This window comes from Pithys albifrons, chromosome 3, assembly GCF_047495875.1.
Source record: "Pithys albifrons albifrons isolate INPA30051 chromosome 3, PitAlb_v1, whole genome shotgun sequence".
NCBI classification, from domain to species: Eukaryota; Metazoa; Chordata; class Aves; order Passeriformes; family Thamnophilidae; genus Pithys; species Pithys albifrons.
The window spans coordinates 77,314,222-77,331,414 of record NC_092460.1 but is presented as its reverse complement, the minus strand read 5'-3'; the positions used below and the strand labels follow the sequence as shown (position 1 = coordinate 77,331,414).

Below are 17,193 nucleotides of genomic sequence, written 5' to 3'. Positions count from 1 at the left end.
TAATGTAATTTGTTCACTTTTTATATTTTATAGTGAACAGTTTTTCTTAACAAAGATAGCGTGTTTTAAAGCTAATTTATGGTGTTTTGTGGTTTGGGTTTTTTTTCCTTCTAACTACGTCACTGTTTCTTGCTTTCATATAAAATCATATCAAAGCTATGAGTATTTCAGTACAGTGTTTCTGTGCTTCATTTTTAGCAAATGGAGTTTCTGATGCTTTTTACTTTCATGAGAACTGCTTTTTACTGGGAACAATCGCCAAGTGTCATCTCCATGGCTCTGACCTGCTGGTTCAGCAGCACTTCCGTTGGGTTCAGCTTAGATGGGATGGGGAACCGATGCGTGGCTTGCTTCAAAGGATTTTAAGGAGAAAAGTTATAAACAAGGTAAGAACTTGAATCAGTGTCTGGGGTTGAGCTGGCAAAATGCCAGCTGTCCAGGACAGAGTGAAAAGGGTTCCTTCTCCCCCCAACCAGCCAAGGGAAAAAGAAGAGGGAGAGGAAGGAAAAAAAACCCTCAGACCAGGTTTATGCTGAAACTAACTACATGTATTTATACAGAAAAGAGAAAATTAAGAGAAAACTACAGTATAACACACACTTACACAAATTATGTATAGTATAACAAGAAATAACTTCCCACTTCCCAGTTAATACAAAGTGTATTACTCTAAATCTATAAGTACTCTAAAAGACACCCTGCAAGAAAGAGAAAGTATAACAACAAAATATTTCTACTTTCCTGAATTCAAACAAAATACGATGTAGCAGCAGCAGGGGCAGGGCCTAACAGAAGAGAACAACTGCAGCAGTCTTCTCTGTACTCCAGCCATAGTGGAACTGAACAAACACCTCCCACTGCTGCCCCATATCTTAAGTTTGCATCATCTGGTATGAAATACTTCCTTGGTTACCCAGTCAGGTGAGAGCTGTCTTCCAATCCACATAGATTCTCTGAGCCTGACAATTTGAGGCCTAGCTAAAACCACTATAATCAGCTTCACCAGTTTTGTTCATCACCAGATCTGTGAAATATGTATGATGGTAATTCTGAAAGCTGTGCAGATATCTAAGTTGTTTCAGGAAAGAAAAGCATTCATTTCTGGGAAGATACAGGTTGTGTATCTGTAAATGTTGTGCTTGGCCACATAGGAAACTGTGTGGCCATGTCTGATTGGCATAAACACAAGGGTTAGCTGCAAGAACCAATACTGTGGCTACTTGCCTACCCAGAGTATGAAACATCCTTCAGTATTTTTTTTCAACTTCTGTCTGAGCATGATGATAAGGATAAGTTCAGCAAACATAAAATCCCTTTTTAAAATAATATATTCTATATATCTAAAATAAGATAGCCTTATGTGTGTTTTGTCTAAGTTTTAAGCAGTAAAAAGACTTCAACATTTTCAAATCAAAAGAGGGGTAAAATATATATCATTAAGAAAGTTGTTTTAAGACAATAGGTCTGTTGAATCTGGAATAAAAGTCCAAAAGAGAATAAAGATGGAAAGTCTGTTTTCACATTAATAAATAATTGGAGATGGGAAATGAAAGGATAGAAGTAGGCAAGAGAAGAATTGAGGACTTCTGGAAATTAATTGGAAAAAAAGCCATTCTAGTGTGATAGCAGCTACTGCAGACAGTCAGGAAGTGTTTAGACATTGGGAAGGGGAGTTTAATCAAAACAGCTGCAAAGGAAAATAATCTTGGCAGCGGAGTTTTGAGCAGGCTTAAAAAGGGAGATTGTTCTATGAATAGAAAAAACTGTGAGTAATAAAGAGTCCTGTTGTGAGATAACAGACCCACTGTCTGTTCTGAGCATTCAGATGGATGTATCTTGGTTATCCTTGGGGATGTCATCTCCTGTACCCTTTGCCACAGTTCTCCTCTATAAAAGCTTACTGATTCAAAGAAATTCTTAAGAGGAAGTGTGTGGTAACTGTACGTTTTAGCTACGATAATGAGGAAATTTAGAAACCTTCCTAGGTATTGTTTAATTGCAAGAACAAAAATACAGAATACAAAAATAAAATCATGTGAAATGTATTTATGAAACTCTTACTAGATTACTTGTCTTGGTTTACATATTTCAGGAGCATAGTTGTTTATCTCTGAGTCCCTACAGGCACAGTAACCTGGAATTATTCTAATTGATTGTCTGGTTGAGGGTATGAATGGTTTCCAGAACCCTTGCCAAGGGAACGAGGTAGCAGCCAGAGAACAGTGCAATAAAAAAAAAGTTTGTAGCATGAGGAGAAAGGTTGTATTCTCAAGCCTACAGTGGAAAATATCTAGTGATCTAAGCCCCTTCATAAAAGGACAGAAACACTTTGATTACAGATCGTTCAAGATGAAAGAGAAAGCCTGTCTTCAGCTGAGCCAAGTAACGCAGCAGTGCAGACAATTGCAGAAGCAGGGGTATTCTGACTTGCTCACAGTCAAGGACTGAGTAACACTTATTCTGCCAAACTGCTTTGGCTACAAGAACTTGCAGCATCATGTCACAGATGTCATTTTCAAGCTTTTTTTTTTTTTAGGTTTAAACAAAATCTTTAGTCTCATAGGTTAGAATTTGACAATGTAATAGGTTCCTACATCTGACTGAAGTTGAACAGAATTTGGGTAGTAATCTCATTATGTTTATTTTCTCTAATAAATGGTGGTGGTTATATGGAGAAAAAGGCCATGTGTCTTCCTGTACCTTCCCTAATGAAATATTTAAATGCTCACTGTGCAAGCACATTTTTTTACATAATTACATAGGCAAACCCAAATGCCAGTAGGTATGGGACTTAAAATAGTGAATTCCAAAGTTAAAAAACAGAAGAAAGATTAATCTGTTATAAAAATCTAAAGGAAAGTAAAAGCACATTTATTGTTTGGACAATAGGCTATTTCAGATATCCTTGCTCTGTATTCTGATAACTTGTTTGTGCCTTAATGTTCATATTTTCAGGTGAAAAGCTCTTTTCCGCCTAGTTTGAACTATTAAGATATATGGGAACGTGTTTTTGTACATTAAGTTCACCTGTAGACTCTGTCAAGAAGCTCTGGCTTCGATGCTCTCTATTCCTGGTGCATCTTTTGATGCTTCCTTTAATTTGAAATGTTTCAGAGGATAATCCTAGGATTAGGATGATGAAGACTGTAATTTGGAGTCAGAGGAAAAAGAAGATTTTTCTGGCATTAAATAATTTGCTGTTAACAAGGCATACTAAAAAATGTAAGTCTTAGAAGAAGGCATCTTTCCTTTATTGCTGCTAAATCTAAAATCAATATGGAAATCCACTGAGCATATGTCTGGAACAGATATTCCTGTTCAGTGTGATTGGGTGTTCTTTCATATGCCTTATTTATATCATATGTGTTGCATAGGAGATGGTAGGTATGTCTTGTCTTCTAAATATTTTAGAAAAGCAGTGCTACCAGAATTTGTATCTCAGTTTCCCACAAGAAAGCAAAGGCATGTCAGTTTATTGATAAGGAGATATCTTTAAAAGTGTGGTTGGGAAATAAGTTTTAATACAGCAGGATTTCAATATACTCCATAAAAAGGTTTCACCAGTTTTGGACTGTTCCTAATTTTTGTAATAGCAATACATGAGTTGAAAAACCCACAAACCTTGGTGTTTCAAGGAAATTGTTTGCAGCTCTGGTCTTATGTGACGTCAAACATCTTTTCTCCCTGCAGTTCAGAGGCAAAATACCTCCTCCATGTGATCCTGTGTGCAAGATCATAGACTGGATTCTTGCTGTTTGGCATCAGCTGAATTCTTGCTTATCACGTCTAGGAGCACCTGAAGCACTTATGGGACCCAAACATTTCTTTTCTTGTCCTGTGGTGCCAGGGCATGGCCAAGCAACAGTAAAGTAAGATTTCTGTTTCCTATTTGACACTGTTCAGTGCCAACTAGGTACTTTTACAAATGTAGTAGTTGTGTTTCTCCCAAAAATCAGTTTTGTGATCTTTCAGTTATTTTCTAACACAGAGGTTACAAGACTCAAGAATTCTGAGCTTAAAAAGTCAGTAAAGTCTCCTTTTGAAGTCGTGTATGAAGGAACTTCGGAGAATAATTTCTCACTCTTTTAAATACCTGGTATAATTTAAAAACATACATACAATTTCACAGATACATAATCTTAGGGCAGATATATACATTTAGTTATACCTATAGGTAGATGTCCAGTAGCATAAGAAAATATTAAAAAATGAGGAAAAATTTGGCTTTTCTAGCCTACAATTGCATAAACATCTGCTCACATTCCAGCTGAAAATTTAATGCTAGCAAATGATACAAGAAATAGTTAGAGAATATTAGATTATATTAATTTCAGACTAAGATGTTGTTTGACTATATTAGAAAAGTAATGAGCCTCTAATTAAGATTCAGAGTTACTCACAATATAACACTGGTTTTTAGATACATGAGCTTTTCTCACCAGGCTTTACAGTATTCTCCTGGGTTGCCAGTTCTCTTCCTTCTCTGACCTCTCTCTCTTGTACTAGTTTCTGCTGACCCTTCTTCCAGGGGCCTTCACTTACTAACATGTATAGTGGTTGTTTCATCTTGTGTTCTGTCTGAAGAATTTGATACATTTTGTTTGTTCATTTTCTTTTTTTTTCTAAAAGTACAGATTATCTAATCTTCACAGTATTTATCAAAGTTTAAATGTGGATATAACTTTGACTTGAAATTTTATGGGTGCTGGGAAATAAAAAAAGAATAAAGTATACCATGAATTTACCTCCCATCTCCTTCTTGAATCATGTCCTCTGAAATGTTTTAGTCATTTATTTATTGCAATAACATTAATAGAGGGCAGAAAAACTGTTCTTTAGATGCCTTAATTATATATTTCTGTGTTTGAATTCCTCCTCAGAGTAACTTTGACTGGTTTCACAATGCTTTATTTTGAGCACAACCCCAAAATGTCTTTTATTGGAGTCATATGTCATTTGGCTCCTCATTTTAACGTGGTTTTTGCCCACTAATAAAAAATTAAAAAGTACAGCTCCAGTGAGCTATTACTTGACACTTAGTTTAGCAGCATGTTGGCTAACAATGTGGTCATGTAACTAGCAATAAAGAGCTTTCAATTAGCAGCCCACTGGTTGCTCTTATTTCAATCTAATTAACCACTACTGTCCTCTTGCCCCTCCTCTCCACTGTGCTATTCTGCTGCTTTTTGCATTTATTAAAGCTTCACTGAGCCGATCCAACTCATTTAGACAGGATTCAGCTATCTACAAACAGGGTTCATTCTGGGCTCAGTGTTAGCATGAGGCAAGAGGAAAGTGCAGGAGCAAGGAAGGGAGAGAGAAGGCATTACAGGACATTGTTTCCTGCTGTGTGTTTCACGTAGCTTCACATGGTTGGTGGTAGAATGAATAAATGAGGAAAATTTTAGCTATGGTTTTTTTTGTGGTTTTGATCTAGGGAATTAAAGTTGATGTTCCAACAGGAACAACTTTCACTTTGCAGCTCTTTTTCAGAGGCAAGGTGTGCTATACCTTTTCTAAGTATCAGCTATATCAAAGAATGAGAGACTTACCAAGATGAATGCAAACTTAAAACTAAATTTAAATACCAGATTGGAATTTTATTTGCGGAACATGGCATTGCACACCCCATTAGTTGTTAAGTGTTAGAGTAGAAGGGGCTCAATTAATTTTCTCTTTGCAGTGTTCATTTCTGACCATTTATAATGGCAGTATTGCAAAATGTTGAAAGCTTACATAGGCAGAAATTGAGGGAGAGAGTTCTTTATGACTAAAATAAAAGCAGTCGTTTATTTTGGTAGTTTAACTCAGCTAGCAGAAGCAGACTGTAGCTGTATGGAATAGTATCTACAATATTAGGTGAAGGAAGTTTCAACAAATATCTCCAATATGCATTTTACATCCTATTTTAACAACTGTACTAATTATTTTTCTAAGTAACCTGAATTTACCAAACTTCTACAATCACTTAATACCATGGTTATATATCATAAAAGCTCAATCTTATGCTTCATATTGGACCAAAAATACATATCAAATTCATGCATTCTAACTTGAAAAAAAAAAGTCCTAACAATATTTGGGGTAATCAGATAGCTTCAGTGTATCAATGTATCCAACAAAACAGTCCACTTAAGTCAAACCTTTTAGCCTTGACTTTTTCTGAATGGATTTCTGCAAAGATGAACACAGCATGATGGCCTATAATTTCTTACAGACCTTCAATATAAACCATCTGACTAATCTTACCATTTTCCTTCTATAAGAGAGTATAAAGAAAATCAAAAGGAGTTAGATATGATCCTAAAAAGATTGTGTCAGTGTCAGTTGTAGATGTAACCTGAGCCCTAAGTCTGAAATTCCTAACCTTTATCCCCAGAGAAATCTTAAGTTATAAGAAAAACCTTTTTTTCCCCCAACGTAAATTTTTCACTTCTGTGCTAAAACATAATATTTCTCTCTTAGTAAAGCAAAAATCCTAGAACCATGTCTCTTTGAATCAAATTTTTGTAATCAGACCCAGTCTCTAAACCAGACAATCTGGAAAATCGAGAGCATCCTGGAAAGACAGTTCACCACAGATCAAATAAACAAGGAGAATGAGAGCAAGGCCACTGTACAAACAGGAATGTTTTGTAAACTGAACCAGTTCAGAAGTGAAAGACTACTGGAAGGAGGACAATTCTAAGAGAATACCTCCTTTTTCTCATGCTGGCATAAAATAGGCAAGGAGTGAACATCTGCAAGCATGGACACTTCTCCATATATATATATATATATGTATATGTATATATGTGTGTATATATATATATATACATGGAAACTTCTCCATATAATATAAATATGCTTCTTTCTGGGACATTCTTTCTTTTAGCCTTAAAACAAAAAGGATGATTTATAGTCCTTATCTGAATGAGGAAAAGTGTCAAGTGCTGAACAGAAGAAAGAAAAAGTTAGATCAAATAGTTTAATATAAAACAAACAAACTTTATCTAAATAAAATCAGTCCCTCTTTGAAATGGGGTGCAATACAAAGTCCAAAATGCACATGTTTCATGAAAGTGCAGAATGTGCTATGTTACCCAAAGTATAAAATCTTGGGTTTTGAAAATTGTCTCTGAAGTTAAGGGATTGTTTGTGGGCTTACAGGTGGATGTCCAAGTTATGGAATGCTGTGATAGCTCCGAGAGTTCAAGAAGCCATACTCTCTAGAGCCTCTGTGAAAAGAACATCTTTCCCAGGACAAGAAATAGCCAAAAAGTGTCCTAGCCAAGGGCAACAGGCTGTTGTTAAAGCTGCTCTCAGTATCCTGCTAAATAAAGCTGTTTTGCACGGCTGTCCTCTACCCAGAACAGGTAACACTGGACTGTCTGAAAGGCACATAGTTGTACAATGCCAAACTGGGGGGTTTAACTGCTTGGTTTCCTTTATTAAAACTTGTACAAAATGGTACTGTAATTCTGATGGGAGGTGTGGGGTTAAAAGTATTTATGGTCATTAAAATGAGTAGTTGTATAAGGGTAGTCCAAGAAGAACCATTTGTAACAGGCAGTTCTTCTTAACACTGTTCTACCTTTGTTTCAGAGCTAGATAATTATATAGCAGATTTTAAGGGAGGAAATTTTCCTTTATCCATGGCTTCGAGTTACAAAAATTGTAGCAAGAAAAGAGGTGAGAATGCTTCTTGGAGAAAAGTGAGCACAAGTCCTCGCAAAAGGTCAGGCCATTTGTCTTCCCAGTCATGGAATAAGCAGGAGACAAATATTGAAGGTAAATAATGATTTCTGTTTTCAGTTCTGAATGCAGGGGGAGGTGGGGGATGTTAAGCTGTGTAGATGTAAATCAAACATTCCTCCTACATCATGAATTAAAAATTCTCAAATGTATGACACTCAGGTTTAAGTTCACCAGCAAAAAATTGTTTACTTTTCTCCCCCCAAAATTATTTCTTTTTGACTGTGAGGTGTCCTAAATTTGTTTGCTCTCATGCTCTTCCTGTTGTCTGGTAATGAGGTAGGCATTGGCTCAGAAGGTGGAAAAGTAAGCAGTGGCTCCACTTCATATTGCAGGGAATGATGTTGTATGTATCAGTCTCTTCCCCAATACCAGATGAGAGAAAGCTTCATTACTTTATCGGTACTCCTTAGATATGCTCCTAATTTACTGTGTACCTACTTCTCTGAGTTTTCTTCATCTTACTTAATAACTGTAAAGTTTTCAAGACGTTTCCACATCATTTTCAGTATGCAGCTTGATAAAGAGGACTTTATATGAGTGGATCTGTGCAGGCGTATAAATGTGTAAGTTATATTAGTGGCTGACACTTTTGAAAATTCTTTCCACTTCAAGGTCATAAGCCACAGAACAAGCAGTTTACTACACAGAGATGGTGTTTGAATATATGCAGAAGCAACATCATTCTTGTAAAGGGCACACATTTCTAGGAGGAAAACTTAGTAGCACTAAAACTGAATGCAATATCAAACAGGAAAACTTCTAGGGAACAAAATCAAATTACTTACTTTACTTTCAGAAAATGAAGGCAACTCCTTCAGAAGGAAGATTTAGGAATAGAGAAAGGCTTTCACACATGCTTTAGGAACAGTAAGATTCTAGCCTCAATTACCTCATATACAAGACTGAAATACGTGATGTGTGGTACTTTGCAATGTTAAATTGAGATATTCAGTCCTTCAGCCCTTGTTCAGAAAGAAGTCTGCTTTTTTGAACTGCAGCTCTTATGTTCTGATTGCCAGTTCTCCATTTGAATTGGGAACTTACCTAATCCCACTAAGAGGATTTAATAAATAAAGAACATAACCTGAAGCAGTGTGGTTGATGATGTATCTTGTACCTGAGAATGCTCTTGGAATCCAGTTAATATCTGTGTATATAAGTAAAAAAATGGAATGGTCAATTAATTTATTAGGCTTCCATTTCTGACTCTCAGAATCAAATGCTGTTCCTTTTTCCAAGGAAGAGTAAATTGTTTGATTTTTACCACCATGAAGCAAACTTAAGTATTTTGCTGTTGACAAGTGATTTCTCTTTGGGTGAACCAGTAAGGGTGATTCAAACAACTATTCTGTCTTTCATAAAAGCTTGAGCAACTCATGCCCTATTTGCCATTTTAGAAGTTCCTAATGCTACTCTGAACAGTTTTGAGGGATGTATTCTGATCTTTGACAGACTTTATTGACATAATTAGCTAGTAAGTGGGAACACATTTTCCCTGTTTATCACAGATTTTAGAATAAAGAACTCAATGCACATGGTAACACACTAAGAAGTCAATCTCTCTTTTGGGCAGGTATAAAATCTAAGACTGTGTTGCAGCCAAACTGCAAGAAAAGAGCTTCTCTCACCACAAAGTAAGTTTTAATTTCTGGTATTTGTGACACTTTAAAAAAATAAAGATGATAACATTGTGTTGTAAAGCAGCACATTATAATGAATAGATGGATAGTCTGTATTTGGTAATGTTTTGGTCCCACATCTGCAGAAAGGAATTATTTTTACTTTTATTTTCTGAGAGGAAATAAAATGTATGTACTTTGATATAAGTTCAGCATACCTTTCTGTAATTTGAACCTTGCAGCAGTACATGTCTTTTTATGTAGCGAATAGTCTAAGACTTAATATTATGCAACACTTACTCTGCCTTGAAAACTTGACCTTATGGTTTTCTCAACTGGCATTATATTTTAAAAACTCCTCTGGCTATTTCAGCTTGCTGACTAGGAATTCAAGATGGTACAGTACATGCATTTTACTCTAAATGATACTGAGTCTCCCTGAGAAAGAGTGCACAAATTAGCCAGAGGGAACTGCTTTTGAGACTTTACTTCAGTCTAAAACCTCAGCTCTACTTTATTCACAGGCACAGAGAAATAGAATATTTATGCTTCCAGTATGCTAGAGGTTTTTTTTAACTGTTTGGAATTAATTCTGAAAAGGAGAGTGGAATAAAATTTATTGCTTCATCTTAAAAAGAGGGGAGTCTTTGAAGATATTAGGCAGAGGAATCCTTTGCTACAGTTTCAGAATGGGGAGAATAACTTGTATAGAAAGATCTACTATGAGATAGCAACTATTGACAGCTATTGCTAATAACATTAGATGTTATTTTCTGTTTGTTTGTGCTAGGAAAGGTCATTTGGAAAAAAATTAATATTTTTCAGGTATTGATGTTTTTAAATTCTGTATCTTAGCTAATTTAAATGTTTATTTGGGGTTTTTAAACCAGATCTGCAGAGAAGGATCATCTGAGAACATTAAATCTGGAGCAAAGGCTGTCCGTTGGGTCTGATGATGAAGTAGATCTTGTGCAGGAACTTCAAAGTATGTGTTCCAGCAAATCTGAGCCTGATATAAGCAAGGTAAACACAAGGCCTTTAAATAATTTACTGCATTACCATATTCAGTAGTTTGTTACGTGTTTAAAATGAATTTTTAATTTACAAGCTCTGCTTCAACTGAAGAAAATTATTAAGTTATTTGGGAATAAGCCAAAGTCAACTAACAAATTATACATGTGAGGGTAAGTGTTCTGGTTTGACATACCCTATTTTAAATGACACCTACACCTATTTTTGCAGTGGAGTCGGAAATATACAAGTTTATAGAATCATGGACTATGCTGAGTTGGAAGGGACACACTTGGATCATTGAGTTCAACCCCTGGCCCTGCACAGAATCACACCATGTGCCTGACAGCCTTGTCCAAACACTTGGACTCTGGCAGGCTTGGTACTGTGACTACTTCCCTGACAATAGCCATCTCTGCATAACTATTTCCTGTGTTGTTTCATGCTATCATTGCTTCCACTGGCAAACTGTTTTGTAGTCTTAAAGGCATAGAAAGCTTTCCCTAATATGTATTGAACATTTGCTTTGTTTAATATAATCTCATTGGCCATCACAGAACTGGCTCAGACTTCTGCTGCTGTGTAGGCAAAATGCAGTTTTGCTGCCCTAAGCAAGAGAGAATGCATTGGCCTAATTCTTTAACAGTGGCAAAGGAGGGTGAAGGATGCTTGCAGGGCTCATAGATTTGGGCTGAGTTCTATGCTGGAATGGGTTGTGGGTGGTAATGGGAGGTCTGTTGAAGCAGAGGGTGGAGCCATGGATCTCTCACATTTTTCTTTCTACATCAATAGCTGAAGCAATTTACTCTTTTCCATCTTTCCTCCTAGTTCAGCTGAAGTTGGTGGCTGTGTTCACACTGGAGCAGCTTTTTCAAGTCTTTGAAACACAGATAGAGTCAGTTTTAGGCTATTGTCCAGTTGGGTTGCGCATGACATCCTCTAGGATTTCGCTTAACAGCAGATCCATTAATTTTGCTTTATTAAATATTGTGTTTATTCTTAGAAGACAACCAAGTTTTTATTAAAAAATTAAATATTGTGTTTGGGAAGATTTTTTCAACCTCTTTAATGAAACTCTTCATTATGGTATTTTGGTTTGGGTTGTTTTTCTTCAAGTATTTACAGTACTTATATGAGTCACATGCACCAAACTGGCAAGCTAATCACTGCTCAGTTAACTGGAATTTACCGTAGCTATCCTTGAAAGAATGGGATGAGCTTAAAGGAATGGTAACCAACTTAAAATTATGTTTAATAACATGTAAAGTTTAATTGCTTGTTGATGACAATTCAAGGAAATATGGGTTAGATAAGGAAGGAGATAGATGACATGTCTTTTATTCGGTTTCCTCACCATGGGTGGAACCATCCATGGCTGGAATTTCTGTTTTTAGTTCTCCAGCTGCCTAGTAGAGCCTTGCAGAAGGGTGCTGTTGCATGTTTTCTTTTTGTGATGTAATTTCATATTGCCATCAGAATAAGTACTCTTGCTCTTTAATTTGCCCTTTCACTTGAATCTGATCCTGCTGTCTCCATTATGTTGGGATTGAGTACTTTTGCGGTTGCAGAGTTGAATTGGATCAGCTTACTCCAGGATAAAATACCTAGTTTCAGGAACTTCACAAGGTTGAGCAGGCTCTATCTGTTACTTTCTGGTCACAAGGTTTGATAGAAAATAGCAGGGAAGAAACATGGCAGAAAGAGGAAAAGATCATTCCTTTCTCTGATGTTCCTGGGGGCTGGAGAAAATTTAATGGGAAACTGCCCTTAAGCTCCACTGAATAGTATTACTCTGGAAATGTATGTTTAATCTTCCTCTGATAATAGTAAATGTGAAATCTCTATTTCCCACCTACAGATGCACTCAAGAGTAAAGGAGAAGTATTTTAATTGTTGGTTTGTCTTCTTTTTTTTAATGTTTATGCATTGCATTGCACAGAAACCATGTAAATAAAATCAACCTCCAAGATTTGTCAAATTGAACTATAATCTCTGTGAATAACCATTTTCTAATCTGTTTTGAGATTGCAGATTCTAAGGATGAGTTATTGATGTTCAGTAACTCTAAGAACACTCCTGTATTTTCAGCAGGTGATACTAACCCAAGTAAAACAACAGCACAAAAGGTAAGTAAAATGAGTTCTGGAGAACAGGGAAGATGTCTTGAGTTTATCCAAAATCCGAATTCCTGATTGGATCCTAAGAATTAGTGCCTGTTTATTACAAGAATAAACTGTCATGATTCATAGGAAACTTGCTAGACAGGCCATGCCAAGTTTCTTCCATGTGTCTTAATAGAAATTAAAGATTTATTAAAACAATGGATGCATTTGCTTCAGGTTTTATGTTTATGTAAAGCCCTAAGCCAAGTATTGTTGACATTACATTGACATTATAAGTTATTTGCATCAGATATGAAGAGAAATAAAAATAGAGTTCAGTGTTTCCGCTCAATTAATGTCATTCAGTAAGTTTACAAAAGCACAAAACTTTTAAAATTCTTGATGCAAAATTGCTGGCTGCTCTTCTGTCAAAGCTCTTAAGGCAGAAATATTGAGAAGACATCATATTACCAGAGTTTGTGAAGAATAGCCTTTTGTTTAGGGTATTCACTTCCTTTTTTTTTCAACCTAGCTATTTGTTGAAACATACAGTTGTTTTGCCATATTATTTATGTAAACAAACTTCAGTAACTTTAGGATTGTTTCAGAGTAGGAAGATAAACTGAATACTACTGGAAGATAAATAATAAATCCACTATCATCTTCTTTTCAGAAATTTATGTTATTGTTTGTGGGCACTAACATCCCTACTAAATATGAAGATGAAATTATATACTGCTTAGTTTTCATTCTTTGGATAATAAAGCAAAAATTATGCTTTGTCTGTTGTTAAATTTTTTTCCCTTTTCTTTTTTCCTCCTTGTGATTTTGAACAGCAAGAGAGCTTCTGAGCTCAATTAACCTTAGCCAGGGCAGAATCTGTGGTCTGTGTTCCCTTACTAAGCCCTCTGTGTTTCCTCAATATGAGTCTTCTTGAGGCCAGTCCTGAACCTTTATCTGACTCTGATAATTTTTTTTCTAAAGAAAATATTTTCTCCAGATACAATGAAATAGCCCTGAAAATAGCTTAATTTGCACACCTTAGCATTTAAAAAGCTTAAGTTAGATGAGTTACCACCCTTACAATCCTATTTCTTCATATCCAAATATTCAAGATGTTAGAATACTTTCTGTAATTTTACTTAAAATTCACACTCTCCATTAACAGAAATAATTTTAACCTTGCAGATCCACATGTAAGTATACGAATTTCTCTAAACATAAATTTCTGGCGTTCCAAATCAGAGCGTCACATAGTAGTGATGACTGGGTAATTTGGTAGGTCAGCTGACCTACCTATTCCTACTGTAAATTTTTCATGGTGATTTTTTTCCTTTTAAAATTCCCGCTAACAACAAAAGGCATAACTTCATTAACCTGCTAGTAGCCAAGCTTATCTGTGTGGGAGGTTTCTGAAGAACATGGTCAAAAGATTTCATACAGAATTAAGAAAAATTATCTTTGTGGCGAAATGTTGGCCAAAATGAAGGAAACACAACCCAACCTTCTGCTGGAAGGGCAAGAGATTTAACAGAATGATAGGCTTTGTTGCTAGATTTAGTCATTACTACAACAAATGTATCAAAAATTTAGAAGAGCACACTCTTCTTTGGAAGCAGAAGTCAAACTTTTAGATGAAATTGTAGTGCTGATAAACTGATTCAGCTGCAAGAACTGGTAAGAGGAAGAAGGGTTTGAGATCAGAAAAGCCTCCTTTTCTGAAAGTGAAGAGAATCCTGTAGGTAACAAAAGCAGTACTGCATAAGCAGAGATCTTATCGACGGTAATGAGACAAATTACTTAGAAGGGCAAAATACCCATAATTAATTATTTTTTTAATTGGCTGGAAGAAAAACTGCTTTCAAGTATGTGAAGGAGCAAGACACAACTCATGAAAGATGCAAAATCTTTGATCCAGGATGCAAACAAATTGATGAAATCAAGGATTAATAAGGATTAGACCCATGATGAGTAGCACCCCCAGTCTTTATGTGAAAAGCAACAGCTGATAGTGAAAATGAACTTTCTAATATTGCTGCCCAGAGGGGGATCTGGATCCGGCTGATGCTAACAGAGAGAGGTCCTATTTCTCCTTTCTCTCATGAAAGATTCATCTTATTTAGGCCTAACTAACCTATTGCTCCTTGACTGTAGAGGAATAAAGAGTGACAGCATACCTAACTTTGGCACTTCAGATATCTAGAAGGATTAATACGGTCCAGTTTTAAAGAATAGAACTTCTTACCATGAGTCATTTGAGACACTAAAATCTAATTTCAAGAAAACAATCTATAAGATGATGAATTTATATGTGACTAGCATTTCAAGTTCCATTCTGAAGCATTATTTTTCTTCATGGGTGGTTTGTCATTATTTATGGCCTTGATGATACAAAAAAAGGTGAATATATTTATTCAAGCTGGAAACATGATTTTTTGCTTGTAACTATAAATTTCCATTTTTCTCTTTTAGCTGTGGCTGCAGCTGTCATTTTTTTGACAGTAATGAAAGAAAGAACATATATCTTTTTATTTGGGTATCCCTGAAATTGAGACATCTCAGAATCAAATTTAAACTCTTTTCAATGGCATTGCAAAAAACCCCATTGCCTTATTTTGATATTCTGAGTGGTTGATGATGTTTCCTTCCAGCCAATGAAGAAAAGAGCTATGGTTTGGTCTCCAAACAGTAAGAAGCTCTCATTAAGTGTCAAAAAATTGTAGATAACACGGGTTATGTGGGGATGGTAGGGTGAGTTGGTTGGTTGTTTTTCAGATCAGACAGTGATACTTATTTATACATAAAATGTTTTTTTCTTTATTGCTAGGTTGGAATGCGTCCTCTCAGCAGCAGTCGAACTGTGGAAAGCAGCAACAGTAAATCAAAGACAGAGCTGGGTGTTTCAAGAGTTAAATCTTTTCTTCCTGTTCCTAGAAGTAAAGTCACCCAGCCTTCTCAGAATACTAAAAAAAGCAGCAGCAGTAATACAAGGCAAATAGAGGCAGATAATAACACAAAAAGAGAGATTTGGAATTTGCACAAAAGAGAACAAATAGAAAAATCCAGTAAATAAACCTGCCTATCTTACAATTTTCTGTGTTCATATAATCTCTATTGCAAAGAACCAAGTACTCAAATATGTAAATATTTTTTAAAAACCAACTGTTTCCCTGTAATGTAAAGTTTGTACAGGACCACAGTTTTATTTCTATGTACATCAGCTGGAAATTATATTGATTTAAACTTCAGAAATGGGCATTTTGCCATCTCCACAGATGGTTGGGGTATTTTTCTTATATCACAAACATTACTCATTTAAATGATAATATTCAGGGGAACCTACCACAGGATTCTGTTTTTTGTATATACTGTACATAAATATATTCTATGAAGTTCACATGTTAAACTGCATTCAGATGAGTTGCACAACATGTACAACAATGGCTTGAGGCTATTGTTAATGAGTTTTAAAGACATGTTTTTATCTTTGCGTAATGGAAAATTAATGAAATTTGGCAATAACTACAATGATTGGAAATGCAGATCAATTGATTTCAGCTACAAGCCATATTAAATACTTTGATTCCCCATCATCTGCCTGCTGAATTGTGATTTTGTTTTTTCCAAGCTTCTCTTCATTGAAAATGTCATGATTTTTCTCTATAACTTTTATCTTTTAAAAAAGGAGATTGAGAAATTAAAATGCAACAAAAGTTATTTTTCCCAGACTCTTATTCTTTGATAGAATTGAGGAAAATGTGATCATTTATTAACTTAGTTTTTCTTGTATACTGTAAAAATTTTTATATATTTCATTAGTGTTTTAAAAGCATCTGAGAAATAACAGTGTTTTACAGAAACAGATTTTACTGAAATGGAATTTGAGCAAAAGCTTAACTACAGTATTACCCAAGATAATGTAGTAGCGATGAGTTACTATGTAATTATCAATTTCTATTGTGGATTTAAGATGTAATTGCTGTGAAATGGTACTTGAGTTGCAGTTAAAATTAAGTCTGTCATTTTTCACGCCACTACTGAGGTGTTGATCATGTTCCCATGAGTGAGGGTCTTTCTATGCAGGGTGTATTCCTCCAGCCTCTCTCTACAGTAGCTGCAGTTACATCCTTGTGATTTGTAGTAATGTAGAAACGCTCTGTTGAGATACCTCACCTGTTAGGCAGGGGAAAGTGTAGAGTTTTCTTGAGATCAGACTTGGATGTCTTCTACTGGACTATCAGATGATAGTTTGGAGAGCTTTGACAGTGACATGGTCATGCCTCTAATTTCAAAGGAGCATTTTTCTCAAATTAAGCCTGGAGGAGGAAAGGATTACCTGTTTCCTTAAGCTTTACCTTTGTATGTAAAACAGTCATCCCAGACTCATGTAAATAAAAGTTTTGTATGGCATATTGTCTTTCTGTCTCTTATTATGTATGTCTTAGTTCTGTAGATATCAAATATTAGAAGCTTATTTCTGTAATCATCTCCTTCTCAATATATTTAGAAAGTAACTTGCCTTTTTGCAACTTCTGTTTTATTAAGACTTTAATTTGCTGTGTGATTGGAATATGTAACCAAATACAGACCACTTCTCTAGAGGTTGATTTCAATTTTTTTAAATTAATTTTTGTGCTGAAAAGTGGGATACTGCTTTTGCAGGTAGTTCTTAGCAGCTGACTCTTAGTTCTTAGAGTCAGCGGCAAAGTGGTGCAGGTCAGAGC

The 17,193-nt window shown here is 35.6% G+C and overlaps 1 protein-coding gene across 3 annotated transcripts in view; it reads left to right on the top strand.

The window, feature by feature from the left end:
- The window catches only part of CTTNBP2 (cortactin binding protein 2), a 132,027-nt gene extending 115,965 nt beyond the window's left edge, over positions 1 to 16,062 (top strand). For 2 of the 3 annotated variants that reach the window (XM_071552462.1, XM_071552461.1), the window contains 8 exons: positions 199 to 386; positions 3,691 to 3,869; positions 7,150 to 7,355; positions 7,585 to 7,770; positions 9,311 to 9,371; positions 10,247 to 10,379; positions 12,392 to 12,493; positions 15,297 to 16,062. In XM_071552462.1, the coding sequence (XP_071408563.1) occupies positions 199 to 386; positions 3,691 to 3,869; positions 7,150 to 7,355; positions 7,585 to 7,770; positions 9,311 to 9,371; positions 10,247 to 10,379; positions 12,392 to 12,493; positions 15,297 to 15,542 (1,301 nt within the window). In that variant the 3' untranslated portion in view covers positions 15,543 to 16,062. The remainder of the gene's footprint in view (positions 1 to 198; positions 387 to 3,690; positions 3,870 to 7,149; positions 7,356 to 7,584; positions 7,771 to 9,310; positions 9,372 to 10,246; positions 10,380 to 12,391; positions 12,494 to 15,296) is intronic. The other variant, XR_011697505.1, reaches the window with a different exon arrangement.
- The last annotated feature ends 1,131 nt before the right edge of the window (positions 16,063 to 17,193 follow it).